The 27,446-nt window shown below is 32.5% G+C and overlaps 1 protein-coding gene across 1 annotated transcript in view; it reads left to right on the forward strand.

The window, feature by feature from the left end:
• Nucleotides 1-27,446, forward strand: part of IPO11 (importin 11) — a 155,017-nt gene that overhangs the window by 80,091 nt on the left and 47,480 nt on the right. The window contains exons 23-28 of the mRNA XM_033110715.1: nucleotides 1,470-1,546; nucleotides 6,947-7,026; nucleotides 7,436-7,516; nucleotides 18,063-18,158; nucleotides 18,724-18,837; nucleotides 22,106-22,227. Of these exons, the coding sequence (XP_032966606.1) occupies nucleotides 1,470-1,546; nucleotides 6,947-7,026; nucleotides 7,436-7,516; nucleotides 18,063-18,158; nucleotides 18,724-18,837; nucleotides 22,106-22,227 (570 nt within the window). The remainder of the gene's footprint in view (nucleotides 1-1,469; nucleotides 1,547-6,946; nucleotides 7,027-7,435; nucleotides 7,517-18,062; nucleotides 18,159-18,723; nucleotides 18,838-22,105; nucleotides 22,228-27,446) is intronic.

A 27,446-nucleotide genomic window follows, 5' to 3' on the forward strand; every position in this document is an offset into this window, starting at 1 on the left:
TAGAGAGAGTTGACATCTTTATGATGCTAGATTTTTGTATCTATGGTTCTACTAACATCATCATTTAAATCTTAAGTGTTTGTTTTGATGTATAGAAATTCAGGTGATTTTGGTACAGATGGTCTCTGACTTACAATGGTTCAACTTACGATATTTCAACTTTACAATGGTGTAAAAGGAACACGCATTCAGTAGAAACTGTACTTCAAATTTCGATCTTTTCCTGGGCAATGTGCAGTACGATACACTCTCATGATGATGGACATTGGTTTATGAGGGTAAACAACCGATACTTTATAGTGTACTGTGTTGCCAGCATTTTGGAATATTGTGTTTTGTGTTTTCGCATCTTACCATGTTTATGAAATATCTATCACTGTCTCCTGCTTCTGGTGAGAAGAGGAAGGCCATTATAGTATATTGAGCGATACATTCAGCAACCTTGTGAACTCTCTTAGGAATTTGAATAATTTGTTTATGAATTTTTCTCCCTCTCTTTTCTGTCAGTCATATGTTCTGTGAATAAAGACTTTAATTTTCTTCCCCTACCCTTGTATCTTTTCGTGACTTGTTTGCGTATCGTGCTAGAGGCCCTCCATACATACACTCAATAGATGGGACAGTAGATAAGGTAATAGAGGATATTCTTTGAGGCATGTTTCTGTTTTTCCAGAGAACAGTTTCCACATATCATCACTAGGTGTGTTTTCTGTGTTAGGTAGGTACTCTCATCAGGTAAAGGAAGTTCTTTCTATTTATAATTGGATAAGAGTTATTATAGTGAATGTTAAATTTTGACTAAGACTTTTACCTCCCACCTCTTTTACCTCTTGCAGCTATTGTGACAGTCATGTTTTTTCTTCTTTAACTTCTTTGGGGGAGGGTGGCGTTGATGAGGTAACCCAACTGCACACTTCTGTGATGAACCACAACCCATATATGTATATTTATTTTTTATACATTGATTGTTTCAGATTGCTAATACTGTGAGTGAGATTGACTTTTTCATATTTATTAAGTTTTACTAAGTTCATATTTATTAAACATTTAGCGTAAGTTGTTTTACTAATTAGTCTAGCGTCTCATTGAAGGGACACATCAGTTTCATGTGACAGAAGACTATATCAAGAAAATGAAAACAATGAATAATTTTTATCTCTCCTTGACTAATCCATAATAATCATGCTTTTGCCATCATCATAATTTTACGTTTTAGTATGTACTTACCTTCCTTCCTATTTTTGCTATGTATGTAGAAATCATGCTACATGATTTGTAGATACGTTATTAATTTTGATGAGTTTGGTCATTTTTTTCTGGAAAGATAATTTAATAACTTTCTGTATTGTTTGTTTTTCTTTCTTTCTTTAGATGGGATAGTTATTTCATATATATGTATATATTTAAGGTTTATTGTTAATTGCTTTAATGGTTACAGAAAGTGATTTAATCTTCCCTCCCTTCCCCAGGTTAGTGACATTGGAAAACAGCCCATGTATTACACCAGAATTGCTTCGTATATTTCAGAATATGTCACCACTTCTTGGTATGTATTAAAGCATAAACTTATTGTTTTTGAATGCAGCCATAATTTGGGGCATTATAGGTGGACTTTACATTATACCTTCTGCTTTTACTGATGTCCCTGATACTGACAGATATGTAGATTTGTTGGATAACGTTTCAATTGTTTCTAGATTTTTTTCTCTGTTAACTTAAGAATCATTTTGGCTCATTAAAGAGCAAACGCTAAATGTACTAAATTACTAAATAAAAACAAAAAAGTTCTTAGGAAACTATTTATGAATTAAGTTTGAACTTTGGTAAAATTTCTGTTTGATAGAAGTTCTGTATGGTATTTAAAAGATTATATTGTAAAACTGCTTCTATATACCATGGCTTTATCCAGCTTCTTTTACAAAGTGACTGTGCTGTCAGTTTTTCACAAATACACTCTGTACATATTTCTGACTTAGCTAAGGAACTACAATGTGAACCACATATAAAGATTAATAAATATTAGGGAACCGTATTATTGTTTGTCGAAGTGATACTTACAGATGAGCTGTGAAATCATGAAGCTTAATGTTTTTGAAGCAAAGTTTTTGGTACAGGAAGCCAGAGAACTGGACACTGTCAGGAGTACCTATTAGTCCCTTTTAGCCACTTGGTTGAGATCTAATTGGCAATGTGAACGTGTAGTCTGATGATAATTGATAATAGAAAATTAATATTTTTCTGTTACATATCAGCAACCATTCATAAGAACGTAATATTCTTAAATTAAAAAAATTATTTTGTTTATAGAGTTGTTGTTTTGTGAGGGATTTTACCCATGCAGATTCACATTTAAACAGATAGAATGTTCAAGAATTGTATACAGTACTACTTACTGGTCCTTTGATTCTTTTTTAGTCTATACAATACTACCATTTTTAAAAATCATTATTTTTAAAATGTAAAAAAATATTTAAGCTTTTCCCATTAAGAATCCCCATTCTTTAAGATTCATCCATGAAGCATCTTTAATTCCTTCATTAGAACTTTGGGTATACTTACTGAGTAGTTTGATATTGTCAAGAGTGTTTATGTAGGAAAATGCTAGGAAATGAAGCATACTTATTTTGGTAATAATGTGAAGATTGTTTTTTCTGAGAACTTATTTGTAGTGAGCAGTTTTATTAGAGACAGAAATATTACTGAGATATAATGATGTACTAGAGAAGTAGACTCATTCTGAGACTCAACAAATATGGACTAAGACAAAATTATGACTCGTTAAAAAAAATCTCTCCTCATTTGCTGGATGAGCATGGTCCCTAGATTATTTAGTTAGTCCTTCACATTTTCACGTTTGTCTAGTCTTCTACCCCATTCTTTAGAAATAGACAAGATCTCAGTAACACCAAAATACCATCTGTTTTCTAATAAAGAGCTATTTGCTGTTTATCATTAAGAATTCCCATAAAATTATGGGGAAAATTCCCAAAGATGAAGACAGTGACAATAGACCACTTATTGCTAGAAAAAGTTTTGTCCATCTTTAAGACGTCATAGAGAAAGAGAATAGGAAATGTCCTTTCGCGTTACTTTACTCTGGTGAAAGCCTTTTAATTCTATTCTGGCTAATTGAAGATCACATACAGTTGCCACTCTGGGTAATCCACAGTGTTTTTTTATGCTTTCGCCTAAGAATGGAAACCTCAACCCAGACCCATTGTCAACTTTGTCATGTACAGGATTCAGGCACTTTCATGTATGGTGACTTTGGACAGTGGTTTCACATCACCTTGTGTTCCCCCCTTAAATTCAGCATGCCTGGCTTTTACATACAGTAGGAGAGAGGAAGGAGAGACATAATCAGAAAGCATAACTCTGCTTTAATCTTATAACACTATTTTGAGGGTAGATTTTATTAATGAGGACTATAGTATAGTTTTACCATAGAAAGCTTTGTAGTTGATACATAGTATTTATGAGTCAAAAAGGACTTTCATATGTTTAGAATAACGTCTAGCACATAGCAAGCACTATTTAAGTGTTTTGCAATTATATTTATTACTACTACTATTGCTATTAACATTGCTGCTATTGTAAAGGAAAAAGTACCCAACCATTGGCTGTGTAGGATCTGTTACTTAACTGAATAATAACTAGGAAAATTTCATCCTTGTGATCATTGATATTTGATTTAAGCTCTTTTAATTTTTAAAGATTTAAAACATTCTATATTTTATAGTTTCAATGAATATAGATGATAATGGGTGCTATCAAATTACATATTCCCTACATTTTCCAAAACAAAAAAGATTATATATAGTTTGTTTTATTCATTGTGGTATGTGTAATTGCTTTAATAATATGAACGAACTCTGTTCACAGTTATATCTGTGCATGTTTAGTATACCTTGACATCAATCTTATCTTTATTTTTCTTTGAGTACTGTACAACTAATTTATATTGTTTGACATAGCTTTTTGCATATACATTTTCAGATGAACTTTAAAATTTATTTTGAAATACAACCAGAATATTTATTTTAATTTTTTAAGAATAAATATTCTTAAATGAATACCCTTTTTTTCTTATTAGTTTAAACATAATCTTTGTTAGATAAGTGATTTTTAAAAACTTATTTAATGGATATGGTAGCTATTGTTTTTACTAAGTAGAAATAAAGCTGCTGGCAGGAAGAGTCTCATTTTCATTTAAAATACCTAAAACCATCAATATTGAACACTGAAGATATCTTTAGTTAATGATTTTTAGGATATGTTAATTAAATGTGAATAAATCCAAGACTGAAATTCATTTTATATTCTTTTCCCTAAATGTAAGTACTATTGGAGATATTTTAAGTAGAGGCTGTAACTAAAATAATTCTAGTAATTTGGTTCTAAAAATCCCTTAAATCTATTTTATACTGTTAATATACTTAGATCTCATTATTTAGAAGATAAACATCTGACTGCCTCTTGTCCATATTGTTGAAAATGCCAAACTAATATTCCTTGACCAATAAAATTTTTCTGCTGGTAACTTCCTATCTAATTTGGAAGGGATTTTTTCCCACCTGCCTTCATGATGATCTCACACATTTTAGCCTTCATATTTTATCAGAATTTAAAATAGAATAAACTATTACAGTTGCATTTCCAAACATAAACATTAACTAGCATGGTTAAACAAAAATAGATACCCTATTGAGTTTCTATAGCATAATTCAGTCATTTATTCTCTTTGTCCCCTTTACAGAAACCTAACAGAATCAAATGTAACATTAGAAAAATACCAATTAAAAATAGGAGCAAAAGAATACAGAAAAACAAAGCGTCCTCTAAGTTATAATTTGACTAATAGATATAAACCATATATGGACATAGCATAATTAGATACTTTGATGGGCTACCGATTTGCCTCAGACCTCTCTCTCAGTGTGTGAAAGAAAAACTTTTTGAGCACTTAAATGAGGGGCTTTCATTCTGGACACCTCTGACATTTTGGGCCAGGTAATTCTTTGTTGTGAGGGGCAATCCAGTGCATTGTGGGAATCTTAATATTAAGCATCCTTAGCCTCAGCCTACTGGATGCCAGTTTTAATAACCGAAGTTTCCAGACATTGCAAGATGTCCCTTAGAGGGGAAAACTGCCCTGCTTGAGAACATTTGACTTTAATTATTCACAGGTCTACAAATAAATGCAGATCTACTACATGGTTCTGCTACTAAGACCAAACAATAATTTTTCTTCACAATGTCACTAGGAGCTCATAGATACAATGAACAGGTTCAATCTACCTCAAAACAGGTAAATTTATAAATTTTAGGGATATATTTAATATCAGTATTTGATATTTTCTGATAGCATATCCTAGAAAATTTAGTAATAGCTATCTGTCACATGATGGAGGCATGGAGAACAGTACGAAGTAGACTAATCACTTGAGTATTTGCTTATATAGATTGATCAAGGAATAGTTTTTAAAATATCTGTAAGACAAGATGGATGCTATGGTTTTTAAAATGAGTATGTCTAAAATAGTGTTTTCTTCATCATAGAGCTTGATAAATTTTAGATGATGATGATTTAGAAATTATATTTCCTGATATTCTTGGAATGTAGCCATTCTAAGTTCTCACTTAAATATCAACTCACTTAAATATTGCCAGTTTGCTGTTTAATGTTGGTCTGTTAAGCAATGTGCACAAGTCCAAACTTGACAGGACTTTTCTCCTTGAGGAGAAAAAAATATAATGTGAATTTTTCATAAGGAAAACTTCATCCATTATAAAGGCCTACACCTTTATCCTGAGATTCTGAAAATATTTAGATGACAGCCTTTATTTCTTTGTATGTCTTTCGTTAGCATGGTACCAAGTTGGTCAGACATTGTCCTCTCCATATCCTCATTTTAAATTAATCTGTTAAATCCTAAAGTTTAGAATTTAATGCCTTTAAAATACATTTTGAGCTAGAGGTAGGGTTGTCATATTCTTATGAAACTAAATGGGAAGTTCTCTCTAAATAGAATGTTTTCTTTGCTAGAATATGAGCTAGATACCCCATGTGCTGAGATATCCCTAGGCTAGTATTTTGCCAGAAAAAAATTTTTTTAATCTGTCTTATTGCAAGTGAATAGAATTTCTAAATATTAACAATAAATAATGGCAGGTTTTAGATATACATCATATTTTGGTGTCATGTTTTGATCTGTATCATTATATATATACATTCTGTATTTTATTGTATTAGTACTGTATGTGATAAGACTTGTAAAATATCACTGTGTGAACTTTGGTCATATTCAATTTTCATAATAGTTTTCTACTTTGCACTTGAAAAAGAATAGCTAAAAACAATATCATTTTCCTGTGTTAATTCTGGTAATTGCTTTTTTAAGAACATTTTTTTTTTTTAATGTCTAGGTTTTTATAGGGGAGCAGATTTGCAGAACAAAACCCAACAGTTGAGAATATCTAAACACAATGTCATTTTTTGGAGTGTAATAGGGACTGGACTCTTCATAATTAGGGTGGCATATTCAGGGCCAGCACAGTACACATTCAGTAAATGCTTACTGAGTGAACCCATTTAAGCAGATGTCAAAATATGATGGTAAAATGATTCAGTTGCATGTTGTTCGCCATGCTAATGCTAGAAATTTAGTTTGATTTCAAAGGTTGGGTCAAATGGTTATGTAGTCTTTTCTCAAAGGAAGAAGAAAGGAGCTTAAATTTTTTTCTAAATTGTTTTAACTAGCGGGAGTTATATGGAAAGCATTAAGTTATAGATTGATGCCAGTTTTTAGATAGATATTCATATACTACTATTCTGAATACCATGCAGGAAAAATTTGCTAACTTTTAAATAAATCACTTTATTTAAACTGATTTTGAACAATGAATTAGTTTGTCTTTTTTTAAAAAAAATATATTATTTTGACAGAACTAAATTCAGAAAGTCTCAGAACCTGCTTTAAGATCATCAATGGTTATATCTTTTTATCATCAACAGAATTTTTACAGGTATGTTGTTGTAGTTTTTGCATTGTAAAAATTTATATAGTTACTATTTTGATTGTTTTTGTATGAAGTCAGGATGTATGAAATCCAAATGTAAATGATTCATCTATATTGCTTTAAGTTGGTAGGGGGCAGGGGGAAACTATAAGCATTGCCCAGATGTAGTGCAGTTCCATGAATTATGTGTTTTAACACAGAAAATATGCTCTAAGAATAATTATGGCCGCATATTTCTATAAAAATCAGTATAGCAATAAACTGTATTTTTACTTCCTAATTTTCTAAAGAATTCTAATTTAAGCTTTAGTATATAATTCTCAAATAGATTATTATAAGTCCCAAATTGAATTTTATGTGGTTTTTGATATTGCAGATATAGTCATGTATATTTTGACTTCTGATTGAATTTCAGACATATGCAGTAGGTCTATGTCAGTCCTTTTGTGAGCTGCTAAATGAAATTACTACGGAAGGTCAAGTTCAAGTGCTCAAGGTATTGTCATCTTTTAAATGATTATTGCTGTAAGTTTTCCATCCATATTTTCTGAAATTGGACCTTCCTTTGGATTTGCATAATTGTCAAGAAAGAGAAGAGTAATTCTAGACAGAATATTTTCTTTTGTCAGTGTTCAGTTGGTCAGATACCTGCACGAGGGGTCTCAAATTTGAATGTGCATATGGATCACGTGAGGATGTTAGAATTCAGATTCCATGTTTCTAAGAAGGTTCCCGTCATCCCGAGACCTTACTTTGTGTAGTAAGCCTTTAAAAACTTCTATAAATTATCCAAAGGCCAGTGACATTTGATACTTCTATTCCCTCCAGTTTGTCAGCCTGCTTTTGGGATCAAATTTTCCCATTATATAATATTTGGTACTTTTAATTTGGGTTGGCTATCGAAGTCAGAGTACCAAGTTTGTGTGGATTGTGTGTAATTAAGAACCAATATCAAATCATTATATTGTATACCTGAAACTTATGTAAGGTTGTATGTCAGTTATACCTCAATTTGAAAAAAGCAAAGGAAAAACCAACCAAATAAGCTTTGAGTTTATCTTTATGCGTTATATCTTTACAGATTAAAAATAGATATTATCTTTATATATTATATATAGTTGTGTATAATTAAGAATTAACAGGCTTTGAGTTGTACATTATATATTATAAATAACATCAATTAAATGTATATATTTACATAGAAATATAAGTGTGTACATATTAAAATATATCTTTACATGTGTATTTTGGTGTATATACATACACATATATACACACATATATATACTTTATGTGTGGACTTTGCAAGAGCATGTAGCTGTTAAAGTATTCCTTTTTTGTTACTAATTTCTTAGTTATGTGCTAAGTGAAGTCTGAAAGCTGCTTAAGTGAAGTGTTACTATCACAACAAAGTGGGATTTATTGTGTGATAATTATGACACTGCTTTAGATCCTAAAAACTATTTGATTTCTTCCCAGTGAAATGAAAAGTATTTGCCCAAAGAGGTTCATTGTAAGAAATGTATTTAACTAATCACAATAATGTAGCAGCAATCCACAGTATATTTGGGGGACTAAGTGGGTAAGTTTGTTCAGATGGTAAAGTCTTTTTTCTTATTAAGCAAAATGATAGCTACTGTACATCTAATAAAAGTAATTAGTTTGAACTTACTCAAGCATTGTAATATTTTATGTGCTATTCTTCAGACATTTATTACATACACATACACACGTATAAAGCTCCAGATATCTGTTAATATGTATGTGAATTTGACTCAAATTGGTTGTATTTGGTATCATCACTGGTTATTCAGTCATTTACCGTATAGGTCAGGGGTGAAGAAACTGATTATGTAAAAGAACACATAGTAAATGATTTAGGCTTTGTGGGCCATACAGTTTTTGTCTCAGCTATTTATATCTGCTGTTGTAGACTGAAAGCAGTTATAGACGATATATTAATGAATGAGTGTGGCTGTTTTTTTTGCCGACCCTAGGTATTGGTACTCAGTGCTTTCTTCTATTAGGCATAGATGATAGGAAAACCACAGTTTCTGCCCTTAAGTAATGCATTCTTTTGGGGTGGGGGAGGAAAGTGAACAACTAGTCTGTATTTACAGTTATGTAAATAGTGGTGTCAACTGAAGTTGAACTTGAAGCTTCTGGTGGTTGCTAGCAGTCTTGGCTTCCGTGGTCTCCATTCTCCAATCTCTGCCTCCATTGTCACATGACATTCTCCTTGTATCTCTATATAAGGGCACCGGTATATAAGGGCATCTGTATCTCTTATAAGGGCACCGGTCATAATGGATTATGGGCCTACCGTGATTAATTTTATTTTAATTACATCTGTAAAGATCCTATTTCCAAATAAGGTCACATTCACAGGTACCTGGGATTAAGACTTCAACATATCTTTCTGGGGGGACACAGTTCAATCCATAACAAGAATTTACTATTATATATTATAAAGTATAAAGATAGTTTTTGTGTGTAGAGCGGTAATGAGGAGAACCTGATCTGAGTAGGTTTTGTACATGAAAGTGACCCAGTTAGAAGGAAAGATGGTTCCAGATGATACAAGGGGTTGGAATTTCAAATCTAGAGCGTGTGTGAAGGGATTAGCTTGGAAAAGGGGCAAGAGTTTGTTTTCTGAGTTGGCAAGAATGACAGTGATTGAAGCTCGCTGTAGATGCGCTATTAGGTGAGGAATGTAGGTAACTGGCTTATGACCTTGGTGTTGTCAGTCAAAAAGGATGCAAAGTTGTCAGAGCTGCCTGATGTCTGTCAGTATGAGACCAGGTACACTGCAGGATAGCTAGTACACCTGCACTTACCTGGGGGAGGTGGTATTATTCATCTCAATGTTCATTCTTAAGTGAATTATATCTTACTGATGTTTAAGTTGATATTTAAAGATGATTCAGTTAGAATGTCAGAGGCCTTAAGGGAATTATAATATAGAAAGGCTTTTAACAAGAGTTGAAATAAAACGTTCTTTGGTTAATTCTGAAGTTTTTTAGAAAGTCCATTTATCAAACCTATTACGGTCCTCAACACACTCTCTGAGTTTTGCTGTTTTATATTTGAAATCACAATAGACACTTAAAACCAAATAATGTTGTAAGCTAAAAAGAGGGCAAATGGAGTGAAAGTATGGCAGAACTCTTTGATTTTAATTTTATAGGTTCTTCAGTTTCTGTTTTAGAGTAGCTGGCAAAGGCTGAGAACTTAAGCCACTGTTACCAAGAAGCACGTGGGCTTGGAAGAGGAAGTAACAGGAGTCTGTGTTTGTGGCTTGTTGAGATTCTGGATACTTGAGGCCTGGGCTACTGCCAAATGTCTGTCAATCCTCACTGGTAGTAGTTTCAAAGTATTCTAGCTCTAAAGCTTAGAAGTAACATTGTAATTTTTGTTAAACATTGTAACATTTGTAATGTTATAATTGACTTGTTTACTAAAACGTTTTTGTGAATTCTTATTGCATTTATGCCCTTACCAAACTGATGTAGTGGCAATATATAATTATATAGAGGAACTTCATCTGTCTATCACAGTCTTAGCTTTATCTTTTGCCTTGGTGATAATTTCTTCTCTGGAAGTAGAGGAGATAATGAGGAATTGACACAGTGGACTTAATTCTAACTATTTGAGGAAAAACTGATTGGTAATGTGGAAGAAATTTGAGAGAAAATTGCCTTCATTTTGATGTTGTCTTTATAGATTTTTCAGTGTGTGTGTGTGCTTTATATCTTTCTCCCCTACTAGACTGTAAGCTTTTCTGTGATCCTAAGTTTAATAAATATGTGTTCTTTTTTCTCTGAGTACATAGATTGTAAGTAATATGGAAGCTTGGGAATCCATAATTCTTATTTTAAAGATTGCACAACGATTATCAGTACAGCCAGTAGAAATGCCAGCTGAAATATACAAACAGTGCATTTGGAATGTTATTCTCTCCTTGACCTGCACCTTGGTTTGCATACCCAACTGTGCTACTTATATAGTTTTTCAGTACATTCTGGGCTAAATTCTGCTATTTGTTATATTAGGGGTTGTACTACATGATTTTTAATAATCTGTATGCATTATCTGAAATCCTCTATGTTAAATTATAACCTATTCCAAGTGATGGAAAAAAGGGGTTGTTTCTTATGTTTAGACATCTCCCAGGAAAAAAAAAAGAATTTACAGTGTTTTTTTCCCTCCTGTTTTTCTGTAATATTATAATTAAATAATTGTTGAAAGAAAACTTGTTTTGAGTCATATGGGATGGACATTGTAAAATTCATTCAGAAAATTAGGCGAGTTTTTAGGATATGTCCTAAGTTGAATATTTACTTTCCTCTTACTGTTTTTTTAAAAATTATGTTCTTGCAAAATAATTCAAAGCAGTGTAGCATAGTTGGTAATACTCTAGACTGAAGCAAAATTGCCATGGTTAGAATATTGGCTCTGCTACTTCACAGCTGTGTGAGGTGAGCAAGTTAATCTATGCTCCACATTTTCCATCTGTAAAATGGGGATGAAAACTTTACCTACTTCTAGGGTAAGGTGGGGATTACATGAGTTTGTATGTATGAAGCACTTGGGATAAAACAGGTTACTATACTTGTAAGGCCAAATAATTTATTTGGTTGCTAACATCTTTGGCTGAAAGAAAAATAAAACAAACCAAGTTATTTTACCTATTCATTTGACAATTTCTTCTAAATAAATGTTTATTTGAACTAACGGATACATTAGTTAAGTTTCTTTAAAACTAAGTAAATGATTTATTTACACAATGATAGAGCTTTACTCTTTATCAAGAATTATATATCTCAGATGGCTCTTTAAAATTAATTCTTTCTTGCGTTTCAGAGAAACACAGTCTTTTAAAAATTTTTTATTTGGACTTTAAAAATTCCAAATTTATGTAACGCACATTATTCTTAAAATTTTACTAGAAAAAAATTGATTTGCTTCTTTTTCCTTTTATGTGAAAGAAGATAATATTATTTGTTCCTCAGTTGTACTTAATATTTTTTGATTGAATGAACAGAAATCAATTTTCATCCAAATATATATTAAAACATTTGTAACATTTAATGTAAGTTACAGATTAAACCAATTTCTCTGTAAATATGCCAGTAGGAGATCATTAATAGGATGTAAATACTTGAAATAAAACTTGGTAGTGTAATAGCATGTCTCTAAGGCTGTATTTTTATATGAACATCGGTACAGTCATACCTGTATATTTGATTGGAAATCTCAAAACGGTATTTATTATTTATTCAATAGACATTAAACACTTGTAATATACTAATCATGAATAAATTTGTGTTTTTGATATGAAGGGATATTTTAGGACAGTGGTGCTTTTAGGCTTATACTTGAAAGCTGAGATAACTAAAAATTTGGGATATTTTCCTATTCTCAGAGTTCTAGTAAAGCTATAATTATAGTTTTAATATTAGCTCATTATTTTCATTTTTAATATCTCAGATACTGTTTCTTAATATAGTACACTATATAACATTTTTAATATACTTTTGATTAAATGTCACTGTTATACTAATTTCTGACAGTATCTGGAAGTGACTTTGTGCTTTGAAGCAGAAAATTACAATGTTATGAAAATTGGATAGAGAGACAAGTATTCGTGCTTTTAGAGCAAACGGTTAAGAGCAAAAATAGGCTTTTGTATTCTGTGACTCAGAATAAGTTATATAGATGAATACAATTATATTCTAAAAATACCCAAATTTAAACTTTTTATAAATTTGAAATTTGTCTATACATATACATTCAACTCAGAGTTATCATCATGGTCTTACCAAGCAGTAATGAGCCAGGTTGCTTTCATTCTTTGTGATAAGATTTATTTCAGATTGTACAAATATTTTTGAGGTATAATTCTATAATAATAATAGCTATTCCTGGTATTTACTATATGCTACACATTTCTAAGCACATAACATAGAGTTTGTGTAATCTTCACATAAAGCTATGATGATAGTACTTTTTACCCCCCAGATTCTACTGATGAGAAATTAAATCAGAAAGCCATAAATACCTTGTCCAAAGTCGCACAGCTAGTAAGTATTGGACTGTGGTATAAACAGACATTCTGACTCCAGGATTTATGCTCTTGACCACTTTGTAATAGAGTGTAAGCCAAACTCAATAAAATTGTTTGAGTGCATGGCACAAACTAAAACCTGCATTTTTGGCAGAGATTCTAAAAAAACAGTCTGTTCCAGGTATATTCAGAACAGGGAAGGATTAAAACTAAAGTACAGAAGTTCAATTTGTAATAGTAAAATGCTGATAAAAAATAATAACGTGATTGAATGATTATTCAGCCACACAGAGGCATACTATTCAGCTTTAAAAAGGAACGAAGACAATTTCTATATACAGTTTTGAAATGATTTTGAGACTATAGGCAAAGAACAGTGTCTAGAGTTTCTTGTATTTAAAAAGTGCAGCATAAGATAACAATGGAAAAATAAGTGAAACTAATAAAAGTGGTTATGTCGAGGGAAGAGGGAGAGAGGATGGAAGCTAGATCTTTCAGGATATGTATCAGTTTTGTACTTTTGGTTTTGGAGTCGTGGATGTTCTACATGATTTAAAATAAAAGCAGTTCCTAAAGATAAAAAACAAGCTGAAACGTTTGAATCTAACGATTATTATGTAAGGGCATACAATCTGAAATATTTCTCATAGTATTTTACATGTGCCTCCCTGGTGGGATATAACCTTAGAACACAAATAGACACAAGGAAATTATAGTTTGCATTCGGTAGTATTATTGTTATTAGTAATTTTGGTATTGTTATTTTGAAACCCCTATGTGTATATATGTGGACATTTATTTATATAGTAGAAGCAAATAAGGGTATTAGAATTTGGTATTTTTCAATATAAGAGAAGAAAAATGGAAATAGAAAATCGAAGTTATGTAAAATGATACAATTTTAAATTGGTTTGGTGAATTTATGGTATATGCATTTTAGGAAGAGAAGTTTCCTGATGCTGTCTAAGCAAAGACCTAAAAGCCATTTCTTTTTTTTATTTTATAAGTTTAATATCAATCATATTTTCTTTGACTTTTTTTTTTTTTAAAGATTTTATTGGGGAAGGGGAAACAGGACTTTATTGGGGAACAGTGTGTACTTCTAGGACTTTTTTCCAAGTCAAGTTGTTGTGCTTTCAATCTTAGTTGTGGAGGGTGCAGCTCAGTTCCAGGTCCAGTTGCCGTTGCTAGTTGCAGGGGGCACAGCCCACCATCTCTTGTGGGAGTCGAACCGGCAACCTTGTGGTTGAGAGCCCACTGACCAATGTGGGAATAGAACCGGCAGCCTTCGGAGTTAGGAGCATGGAGCTCCAACCGCCTGAGCCACCGGGCCGGCTCCCTAAAAGCCATTTCAATCCACTGGCAGCAAGCACCCCAGAGCCTAGATTGTGCTCTGTAAATATTTGTCTTGCTGGTTGACTCCAGAGCGCAGGCAAGGGATACACAAAATGATCGGGGAAGCTCTCTTTGTACTAGAGGCAAGGGAAGGTGGGATTCTGTCAAAGGATGCAGGAATTAACTTGAAGGAGTTCCCACTGGCTAATGATAGGACAGTTTGAGCATCAAAACAAAACTAAAGTAAGTGGATTAAAATACATCAGATATGCGAAAATCCCTGAGAACATGATGATCCTTCCCAACAAAAGTGAGTTATGATTTAAATTCTATTAACCTCTGTAAATTACCTTACTTTTAGCTATCTATTATTACTTTAGTTGTCTTTAGTGTTATTTCCCTCTTGGAGTTGTTTGGTAATCTGGGTGTACATGCATTTCACTTCAAATATATAGAATTGTATGTTACCACTGAAATTATAGATGCATTTTTCAAAATTTTATTTAGAGGTGAAAGCGATGCTGCTGATCAGAATATTCAGTGGGATTTTAATCATTATGAAAGAAACTTCTTCACTATAGAAATAGTTGTAATTTGAACTCTGGCTTTTTTTAAATTAAAATTTATTGGGGTGACAATGGTTAGTAAAATTATATAAGTTTCCAGTGTACACTTCTATATTACATCATCTGTATATCACATTGTGTGCTCACCACCCAGAGTCAGTTCTTCTTCCATCACCATGTATTTGACCCTCTTTACCCTCTTCTACCACCCCCTATTCCTCCTTACCCTCTGGTAACCACTAAACTGTTGTCTGCGTTTATGAGTTTTTATTTCTTTGTCTTGTTCCTTTGAATTTTATATCCCACATATGAGTGAAGTACTATGGTTCTCGACTTTTTCTGTCTGACTTATTTCGCTTAGCGTGATAATCTCAAGGTCCATCCATGTTGTCACAGTGGAATACTACTCTGCCATAAGAAAAGATGAAGTACTGCCATTTGTGAACTCTGGCTTCTAAGTCACAACTTCAATACCTTCCTTGGCAAGTGGGCTGTAAAATGTTACGTGTGTGAAAATAATATAGGACCATTCTGTATGGATTTCCCACAGGCACCTCAAGTCCAACATGTCCAAAACCAAACTTCATTGTTAACCGCGTGATAATTTATATCCACTGACCAAACATGAAAACGGAGTAATCCCAGACTTCTTCACCTTTGGTCAACTGTTCAATTTGTTTTCCTTTTCTTATCAGTTCTACTTCCTGAAATTTCTCTTGATCCTGTTCCACAACTCATGCCTCCGAGTCTAATAATGGCATTTTCCTGCATAATCTTTCAGAAACAATCTTATGTTTCCTAGCTATGATTCCTAACCTTTTTGAATACAAAGACTCCATTTTAGCCCTGAAATATTGTGGATCCTTTACACAATAGTAACTATACCTTTATGTATAATGCAAACACATCGTGACAGAGAGCTGGTTAGTATTGAAGGATACATTTAAACGAACTTATTTTAAGTCATGATCTAAAATGTGATTATTTCTTTTCTGCACAAACGTTTGTAATCCTTGGAGTTAACTTTTTCCGGTGTAAATTTTTATGTACTCTAAATTCTCTGCCAGTTGTCTATGCTCAATATGTTCAGACATATTGACCCATCAGGTATTTTATTACTTTAATTTTCTCAAAGAAGTCTCTTCCAAAACCATGCTGACTCCTCATTGCTCCTTCTCCCTAAGCTTGTAGCTTCTGTGTTTTGTTCCTAGTGTCCTGAAGTTTTACAATGATGTGCCTGATGTAGGTATATTTTAACTAATTGTACTGAGCACTGCTGGTTCCTTTTAGTCTGGAAACCCTTTTAGCCCCTTTAAAGAAAATACAGCCTTCTCCTGGCATGGGGAAGATCAGTTGCCCAGATTTGCAGATTTGGGAATCTCTGGCAATCTGTTTCTTAAATAGACATTCAACCAGTTTTAGTTTTAGCTTTTCCTTTCCAAAGGTATATGGTTATGCTAATTTCTGTGTTTCTTGGTGGAGTGAGGTAGGGAGAAGATATATGATGTAAATCGAGTTGCTTCTCAGCTTTCTCCATTGCAACCTTAGGTTTCAACTATCTCTGATCTCATTAAGTCAGTTACCCCTTGAAGTTCTTTGTGGCTTCTTATATTCAGCTCTCATTTTCTTTGTCCTTTTAAAATTATGTCCTCATCCCTTTAAAATTCTTCTACTGTAATTTTAGTGGGGGTTTCAGGACGGAACGAAGTTAAATGTGTGTCTAAAAATCAGCAGATGGCCTTTACATTCATAGATAAAATAGTCTTTCTGGTGACATCTACTTCTGAGACTCTCTCAGTGGACTAGCTTATCTAAGTCCCTGCCTTTATTCCAAATGCCTTACCCATCTCTATTCCAAATCCAATTTTTAACAAAATAAGCTTTATTGAGGTCAGATTTAATTATGTTCTGAATCTCCTCGTCCTGTTGCTCTTAATCAGGAATTGTGATCTTGTAATCTATACCTCTTAGTAGATAGTATAGTTTCTGACCCACAGTAAAAAGTGTTTATACTTTTAAACTTTGGACATTTGCTTTACTTCTTGCTCAGAATTAGAAAATGTCATTCCTGGGTACTATTTGCTTACTTTGAGAATGTTTTGAAATGCATGGAAGTGTATTTGATTGTCGTTGTGATTACAGCACACTGTTGGCACATAATGCCAAAAGCCTCTCGATACGAGGAATAGTCCTGCACGATAAACTCTTGTCCCACTTAGGATGCCAGTAGTCAATCTTGAGAAACATTGTTAAAACATTGAAGTTTTAAGGGAAACCTGGCTCTACCTCGAGACTGACACTTGCCCCCAGCTCTCTCAAATGATGTCTGTGCTCATTCGTACCTCTTGAGCAGTGGGGCTGGAGTGTGTACGATCCTTCTTGGTCCTCATTGCTGCTTCCTGACCACTGCCTTCCTCAGTTCCTACAACACAAATAAAAATAAGCAGAAAATCACACATCACTTTGAATTTTATGCTATCTTTGTTATAGGGGGAACCCATCTTAATCACAGAAAAGTAATTTATATTTCATGATTTTCCTGTGTAACAATCAATGCTCATGGTTAATAATCTATATTATATCAAAGGAAACAAGATAATTTCTCACTTAGTAAATATACAGTATACATACAACATGCGCTTTAATGTCCAATTTTTAATAAATTTTAATGTAGATTTATTTTTGGACATTGTGTACAGTTGTTACTAACTTTTCTTTTCACTATTAAAAGCTAATATTTTTGAAATGCCTTTTGCTGCCTCTATTAGTATAACAGTTTCTAAGGGTTATTTGTTTAAAATGCAAACATAAGAATTACATGAACATGATACCTACATGTGATTATACACAGTTTTATATAAGGTGTATAGCTGTGTCTAAGTATTATACACTTTATATCAAATTGCAAGTTTTAGTGGATTATCTTGTAAAAGTGAATATTAAATACCTCATATAGTCACTTGTATCTCAGATTTGGTATGGGATGTTTAATACATTGTTTTCTTTACCTGTGTTTTGCCTAAAGCAATGACTTGCATCATTAAGTATCACCAGTGTGTGTTTCTGGTTTTTAGGTTGTGGAAAATGCCCTTAAAGTGAACCCAGTATTAGGCCCGCAAATGTTTCAACCGATTCTACCCTGTGTTTTCAGAGGTATTATAGAAGGGGAGGTAAGATTTTTCTTAAGCTTCTAAGGACAATATTGAACTCTAGGGTTCCAGTTTTCATTATTTTTCTTCATTGGAAAATTAAATCTTCATTGTTATATATAAAAGGAAAGCTTTGAAAAATATTTGACTGTTTGGAAGTAAATTAAGTAAATTTCAGGTAGTCATACAGCTTTGATTTTTTAGTGGTCTGCATGGGAAAGTATAGATTTCCTTTGATATATCATCTCTTTGAGATAGCATGTGTATTCATTCACAAAGGTTTGAAGCAAAGAAATGGGAAAAAAGAGGGCTAGTTTTGTTATATACTGAATATATGGAAACATCAATTATGTTCTAAGTCCAGCTCTTAAATAGATCCATGTAACTATGTAAGTTAGGAGCATTTAAAGTAGCATAAAAATGCTATTGGTCAAATTCTTTCTGTTCTTCTCTAGTATAGAAGCAGCATGAAGAAGAATATTGCTATTTCATATCCCTACTGTTACTTACTATGTCATGATTGTTTATAATTGTTTATACTTGTACCTTAACACAATTTTCCATGTGCTGTATTTTATTTGTACAGAGGTATCCTGTAGTGATGTCAACGTATCTCGGAGTCATGGGTCGAGTCCTGCTACAAAACACTAGTTTCTTTTCTTCACTTCTTACTGAGATGGCACATAAATTTAATCAGGAGGTAAGAATCAGTTTCCTTAAATAGAAGGAAGTCTTTATCCAGATAAAGATTGGAAATAATTTGGTGAAATAATGATTTTATGAAAGTCTTACAGTATTTAAACTTTTATATTTTAAACCTTTAATAACTTATCCTTGTATGAGGTATATGACATATACATACACACATATATGAATACATATATGTGCACATATACACATATACATATATACTTTTGTGTTATAGGTTATTCTAGCATAATTTATCTAAGACTTTTTCCCATTGACTTTCCTTGGTTCTTTTATCAAAAATAAATTGACCAATTTATAAATTGACCAATTTATGTGTGAATCTTTTTTTCAATTCTTCTCTGTTTCATTGATCTACATGTTTATTTTTATGCTATCACACTTTCTGGGTTAGTATAGCATTATTATAGGTTTTGAAATCAGATAGTATATATCCTCCAACTTTGTTTTGTTTAAAATAGGTTTGGCTATTCTAGGTCCATTACATTTCTATATCAGTAGCAGAATTGGCCTGTGAACTATTACCAAAAAAATCACAAAACAGACCAAAAAAGCCCCCAAAATTCCTGCTGGTATATTGAATGAGTTTATGTTGATTTTATAGATTAATTTAGGGAGAATTTTAATCTTAGCAATATGGTGTCTTCCAATCCACAAGCATCCACAATAAGCAACACATTTACTGAGATGTTTTTTAGTGTTCTCAGCAATGTTTTGTAGTTTTCATTGTACATATCTTGCACGTATTTTGTTAAATTTATCCTAGCTATTTCTAGGTTTTAATGGTGTTTTGAGAATTTCAGTTACTAGTTGTTCACTGGTAGTGAAAAGAAATGAAATTGATTTTTATATATTGAACAAGTAGACTAAGAAGATAACATTTAGAGAGGAAAAAGATCATCATCTGCCTGAACATTTTATTCTACTTCTGCAGGAGTTATATGCTATAAAATTATTTTTATAGAAGATATATTTATAAGTTACATTCTTTAAAGTTATAAAAGAGTGGTGGAACCAATTGGAAATAAAGTTCTTTCTATAGTAGGTATTAGGTAGGTGCAAAAGTAATTTGCAGTTTAATGTTAAAAATAATTGCAAAAACCGTAATTATTTTGCACCACCTAATATTTATTTAATTGGTATCAACATGATCAGATTGTATCTGTACCTGCCCAGGTAGAAATTGGCAACATTGTTAAAGTAAAGAAACCCCATCATGTTTTAATTATGTTTTTTAGAACTACTTTGATTTTAGAAATTAGTTCTCTGAAAATAATGCAGAATTTTTTATTGCTTCATGATTTGCTATAAATGATCATCAACATTTGTTCCTATTGTCCTGTTCCTATTTTTCCTTTCTTTTTCTTCTTTTTTTAAATTAAAGTTTATTGGGGTGACAATTGTTAGTAAAGTTACATAGATTTCAGGTGTACAATTCTATATCACATCATCTATAAATCCCATTATGTGTTCACCACCCAGAGTCAGTTCTTCTTCCATCACCATATATTTGACTATTTTTCTTAATGATTATTTACTTCAGAGCAACCGAGTTGAATTTTTAATATATACATATGATTTTTATCATTTCCTTGTTTCAGATCTCTTCAGTGTCTTTTTTACATTTAGGATTAAATTCAAACTCTCTAATGTGGGTTTGCCTACAAAGGCCCACCGTAATATGGTTTCTTTATATTTGAGCCTTATCTGTTCGCCTCCTTTTAGAACTCCATGATCCAACCATTCACTGCTCAGAACATTTTTCAGTTTCTTGGAAACACCTTTCTCCTTTCTTCTGAGTCCTTGCATACAGGCTTTTATTCCCTCTACCTAGAACATTCCCTCCCAACATCTCACTTTTCCTTCAATTGATTCCTAATCGTTTTTTTATTCTACCTTAAAAATAAACTCCTGGGTAATTTCACCCCTGTTCCTGAAGTTTCAGTTAGATCTTTTTCAGGTGATCCTGTAATTTGGGGAACTATGTATTTCTCAGGGATGTTTGTTTCATCTTCGCTCTCTGTCCCTGCGTACATATTCCCAGGGTTAGCCAACTATAGCCTGTGGGTCTGATCCAACCTGCTGCTTCTGTTTGTGAAGTCAATGAGTTAAGAATGGTTTTTACAGTTTTTTACTGTTTGAAAAAATAAAAATCTACACACATGCACTTGCACACATGAGACATTTTAAGGAATTGGCTTACATGATTGTAGGGACTGGCAAGTTACAACTTTGTAGGACAGGCTGAAAACTCAGGCAGGATTTCTATGTTACAGTCTTTTTTTTTTAATTTATATTTTATTACATTTGACATATATTAGTTTCAGGTGTACAATATAGTGATTTACCGTGTATATATCCTACAAAGTGATCACCACAATAGATTTAGTAACAATCTATTACCATACATAGTTATTACGATATTATTGACTATATTCCCTATGCTGTACATTACATCCCTGTGAGATATAACTGGAAATTTGTACTTCTTAATCCCCTTCCTTTTTCTGCTAAAGCTCCTAGCCCCCACCCTCTGGCAACCATAATTTTTTTCTCTCTATCTTTGAGTTTCTTTGTTTCATTTCGTTTGTTGTTGTTTTTTTTGTTTTGTTTTAAGATTCTACATATAAGTGAAATCATATGGTATTTGTCTCTATCTGTCCAACTTTTCACTTAACCTAATACTTTAGGCCCTTCCTTATTGTTGGAAATGGCAAGATTTCATTCTTTTTTTATGACTGAGTAATATTCCATTGTGTATATGTACCACATCCATTTTATCCATTCATCTATTGGTGGATAGTCTTGAATCAGGATTTCTTCTTTTCTGGGAAACCTTAGTTTTTGCTCTTAAGATTTTCAACTGATTGAATGAAGCCTAGCTCACTTTATCCAGAATAATCTCCTTTACTTAAAATCATAGTAAATGTTAATCACATTTACAGCATGCTTTTACAGCGACATCTAGACTAGTATTTGACCAAACAAATGGACACCTCAGCTTACCTGAGTTGAACAAGTCTGTTTAGTTCTCAGAATTAATTGGCTCTCAAAGTTAATTAGAGTCGATTTCTGGTTTTCTCAAATTATTCCTTTATAGCTCAAAGCTTGCTCCGAATTCTGTATTCCAATTCTGTGGTTTGCTGGAATTGAACTTTAACCATGCTTTATGAGGTTTTTAACCTTTAACAGTACTTATCCACAGGTAAATAGCATTTCGCATATTTTGAGATGCTACCTGGCTGCTGTTGTTTTTTCAGATGGACCAACTTTTGGGAAATATGATCGAAATGTGGGTTGATCGCATGGACAACATTACCCAGCCTGAAAGAAGAAAACTTTCAGCTTTGGCCTTGCTTTCTCTTCTGCCATCTGATAATAGGTGAGGAAATGTTTCCTTAAAATTTGTTTCTTTAAAGCATCAAAATATTGCCACTCTTTTGGCGATTTGCTATTGCTGTGTGTTGCTAGGCAATCTTGTTTAATTAATGTATATGTATGTTAGTTTTGTTAGTAGATGGTGATGTGGCAAGTGTTAGTCTAGATCTAAACATCTGTGAATGGAAGTATTTAATGGTTGTACTCAGTTTGCCAAATTATTTCATTCTTTGAATTTCCATTTTTTTCATAACCACATTTTATTAGACTTGAGTCCTTTTTGTATAGCTATATTAAATATATAACATTTCAATGTCAGTAGTACTTCATAAAATATATTATCCTCCTGGTAATTCAAAAGTATGTTACATATTTTTTTATTTATTTTGGATTATGTATAAAGAAGCTTGCAAGTTGTTTTTTTCTCCTTTATAAATGAAGTCATTATACTATACTTCGCCATCATTGTTAAAATTCTCATTACCATAAAGCAAATACAGAATGCTTTGATTTGGAAGTTCAAGGAAGACTATCCATTTTCTGTTTTTATCCTTGTCTTTTATATTCCTTTTGTGTGTAGGGGGTGGGAGGGTTAATTTTAAAGGCATAAAAGTGGACCTTAAGCCTTGACACTGTGTGAGAATAATAATAATAGTATATTAGATCTTTGTGTTCAGAAATTTTTAGAGCACACACATCCTAGTGATAAATTAGTAAAATCCAATTAGCTTTAGAAATCTTTTCTTAAAATGTACGTATTATTCCAGTATGGTGATTTGGATTACGAATATAGGTAATTATTTTGTCCTCACATCATAACAATAGTTAATAATTATTGAGCACTTACTATATGTCTTATGTTTTGCTAAGTGCTTTTGCATTTATTTCTCATTTAATTTGCAAGACAGTTCTGAGGTATAGGCATGATTATGCTCTTTTTTACAGAGCAAAGAAATAGCTTTAAAATGTTAAGTAACTTGCCGAGGGCCTGGCATATGGCATGTTGTAGGGCAGATTTTGACCTTGAGCAGCTTGAAGCCTGGGCTTGCTCTTTTAGCTACCAGGTAATGCTGCTTCTCAGGTGGACTTACATATGACCTTATATTTCCTCACAGTGAAATTGAATGGCATCTTCTTTATAGTTGGCAACCAAATTCAAGCTGCCTACATTTTCATTTATTGCTGTTTCCCTTTCTCTTAGTGGAAAAACAGTGACTTGAGAATTGTTCAGGCCTTTAAAATGGAAATATTAAACAACCTGGTCTTTGGCAATAGTCAGCACTCTTTTCCCATTTCTTGAATAAATTAATGAATGGAAAAAAATATTAAGGTTATAGTTTTCCCCAATACAGAACTGAGATTATTGAGGGTAAACTAGAAATGATACAGGTTAAGAAGTGTAGAAAGTAATCTAAAGCACATTAATTTACATTTTTTATAAGAATAGTGTTTGCTTCCATATTTAATTTTATGTATATGGTTCATAAACATCTTTGATATATAAGTTGTGGAAACAGTTGGCTTCTATAAGGAAATATAAGGCTTCTTTCTATAAGTCTAAGGAAGACTTAGACTGGGGCTTATGTCAGTTTATATAAATTGAGGGGCAGAATTTATTAAGACTTGACATTCTCTTGAACATTAAAATTTCAAACTTAAATGTTGTGAGGAGATAGCTTTGCGATAGGAAAATCAGCTCTTATTTTGTTTTTTTAAAATGAACTCAATATTGAAAAATCTGTTGGACGGTAGTGAATTGATATCATTTTAAATGTACCAAGAAAGTTTTGAATAATGTGGTAATAGAATTTTAAAAAATAATGATTTAACTTTAAAATGTTCTTAATGGATTACTGACTAAAATATTGATAGATACAGAAAACGTAATGATCTGAAAAACAAAAAAACTTGTTTGCTGCACAAATTTAACTTTAATCAATCACTTAGTCATTGGCCCGTGATGTAACTTGGGAAGAGCTATGTTCACATGTTTTAGTGGAAGGTAATGTTGGCATTTAAGTCAGCAGTTTTATAATTTTCTGTTACAATCTTTCTTCTATTAACAACTTTGTAGTTGTTGGAGTTTGGGGAAATTATTCCCCCTTCCACATCCCCAATGATATTTCCTGGTTGATCTCCCATGTAATAGTAATTTCCTGTTCCTGTGTTTCTTTTACACTTTGCAGTATAATAGTTCCCTTGCCTAAAATAAGCAGGTCTAGAGAATAATGTTAGTAATGATTTTTTTAATCTAAATTGGTAAATGTTGTTTTCTTCTCTGTTTATTATAATGGATTTTCAAATGCACTTTTCTAAAGCATGGTTTCTCAACTACAATGCTAGTGACATTTTGGGCCACGTGAATATTTGTTATGGGGACTGTCGTGTGCATTGTAGGATATTTGGTGGCATCCCCTGACCTGTACCCAGTGGATATGCCAATAGACCCTCCCACCACCAGCTTAGAATCTCTGCTGTAAAGAATGACCATTTGGGAAACTATGAAAGTCTCTTTTATCCTACTCTATTATACTACTTCTGGTTCAGAAATTTGGTAAAAACGATAGACTTTAGAACCACACTCAATTCCCAGTGCCAGCAATCACTTGCAAATGACCATGGCCAAGTAACTTACCTTCCCTGTGCCTAAGTTTCCTTGTCTTTAAAATGGGGATACTAAAAACATTTTCTGATGAGAGTGCTGTAAAGATTAAATGAGTTTACATATGTAACGTCAAACTGTCTGAATATCTGAGGTTAGCTGTTTTTATTTCATTCCTTTCTTTCTCTCCCTCTCTCATCCATCAATCCATCCATCCATCCATCTATTTACGGTAGTACAAAGTTCTAAAAGTTTAAGTCTATTTGTGTACATGCACTTATTTTAAATTCAGTACATGTTTAGGTATATTGAGTATACCTGTTCATTAATTCATTAAAAGCAATATGTGTGAACCGCATATGTTCTAAGGAATGTCACCTTTTATTTGATGATCTTTTTAAATATTGTGCATTATGACCAACTTATGCTACATGAATGTGATTATTCTACTCTATACATTCTTATTTTATCTTCTTGGTTACCTGAACATAGTGCAGTCAGTTTTGTTTTGTTTTTTTTTAATTGTTCAGTAAAACTGTCTTGTGTCCTTCTGTTTTACTATTTCTTTAGTAGGAGCAATTCCAAGTTTATATTATGTATACATAGAGGGAGTCTATATTATGTATACATGGGGTCTAGTATTTTCTTCAGCTAATTTTTATATGAAAATAACATTATTTACATATATCTCTTTTAATGTTTTTAGAGAGTTTTCCTCCAAAGGCATAGATGAAACAAGAACTATTACTTGTAATTGAGAATGAATAATTAAATTTTCCTTTGACTCTGTTCTCTAAAATAACAATTCATCCTTCAACTTCAAAGATACATTTTTATAATGTAGTTCCAAGAATTTCAGATGTCAGTAAGTATTCTTTGAGATTAAGTGTTTTAAGAATTTTGAATGTCACTTTTTTTTTAAGATTTAAAGAAATCACCAATGGAGAATATTTAACATAAACTACTTGAATAATTCAAAAAGAGATTGACAAAGGAGCAGGACTTTTAGGTATGATGGCTTGCTTCCCAGGAGAAATTTCCTTATAATAAAATGCCCTGGGTATCAGATTTACTAAACCTGCTTGGATCGGACACTTAATACCTCACCATAATTCTCATTTATCTCAAGAAGAGCATATATGATATCATCCTTCAACAAGTTCCAAAAGAGTAGTATTTTCGTCTAGTTTAAATATAGTTGAATAAAAGGCAGTTTACAATTTTTAAATTGTGGGCACATTGTTTTGCCTGAATTGTGCTTGACTGTTCCTCAGTATTTAACAGGATAGAATTTTATTTTCATTCTTTAAAAGAGTATGTGTCTTTTACACCAAGGTCACGTTTTCTTATTTATGGTATTTCCTTATATCTGTAAATCTTTAACCTTTTAAATTTAAAATCTTTAATATTTTACCTAAAATCTTTAATATTTTAGTAGCTTTTCTGTAGTAAAAATTAGTTGTCAATTTTTTGTCCTTCATAAGAAAAATGTCTTAGAAACTTCTTTTATGTGTATGTTTGATAACAGCATTATTGAGATATAATTCACAGACCATACAATTTACTCCATTTGAAGTGTATAACTCAGTAGTTTTTAGTATATACACAGAAATGTGCAACTATCATCACAATCAATTTTAGAATATTTTTATTACTCCCAAAAAAAAACCTTGTACACTTTAGCAGTCCTCATTCTCATTCCCCCGTATCCCTAGGCAACCATTAATTTGCTTTCTGTCTCTATAGATTTGCCTATTCCAGACTTTTCCTACAAATGGAATCAGACAACATGTAGTCTTCTGTGACAGGCTTCTTTAAATTACTATGTTTTCAAGGTTCATCCATATTGTAGCATATATCAGTATTTTATTTCTTTTCATTACTGAATAATATTCTCTTGTATGGATCTACCACATTTGTTTATCTATTCATCAGATGATGGACATTTGAGCTGTTTCTACTTTTTGGCTATTATTAGTAATGTTGCTATTTTTCATGTATAAGTTTTTGTGTAGATGTGTGTTTTCATTTCTCTTGGATATTGCTGGGTCAGATGGTGACTCTGTGTTTTGCCTTTTGAGGAACTGCCAGACTGTTTTTCAAAGGAGTTATAGCATTTTACATTCCTACCAGCAATGCACGAGGGTCCCAATTTCTCCACGTCCTTGCCAATACTTGTATTATTTTTTTGATTATAGTCATGTTCGTGGGTGAGTGGTATCTCACTGTGATAGAAACATCTTTTAACTGGTTCTGCTGTGCCATTACTCACGTTTGGGAAGCTTACTGGACACAAAGGCTTTTGACTATTAGTTGATTGATTATTGTGTACTGATGTGGGAACCCCTGAAAAACATCAGTGCATATATATCTTAGTGTTTTAAAAATTTTACTGCCCAAGTTCCGTTACTTTTAAACTGTGATCTGTGCTCTCTCTCAGTCATCCTACACCATTCATGCTGGCTTGTCTCTCTGTCTTTGGAATATGCTGAGCTCCTTTGTGCCTCAGAACTTTGACAAATTCTGTAAATTGGCATGTTTTTAATACCTTCGAAACACTCTTTGCCTTTCCTTTATAAAACTGATCATGATTTTAAAACAAACAAGTGTTTCTCTAATAG

Source organism: Rhinolophus ferrumequinum, chromosome 7 (genome assembly GCF_004115265.2).
Source record: "Rhinolophus ferrumequinum isolate MPI-CBG mRhiFer1 chromosome 7, mRhiFer1_v1.p, whole genome shotgun sequence".
In the NCBI taxonomy this organism is placed as follows: domain Eukaryota; kingdom Metazoa; phylum Chordata; class Mammalia; order Chiroptera; family Rhinolophidae; genus Rhinolophus; species Rhinolophus ferrumequinum.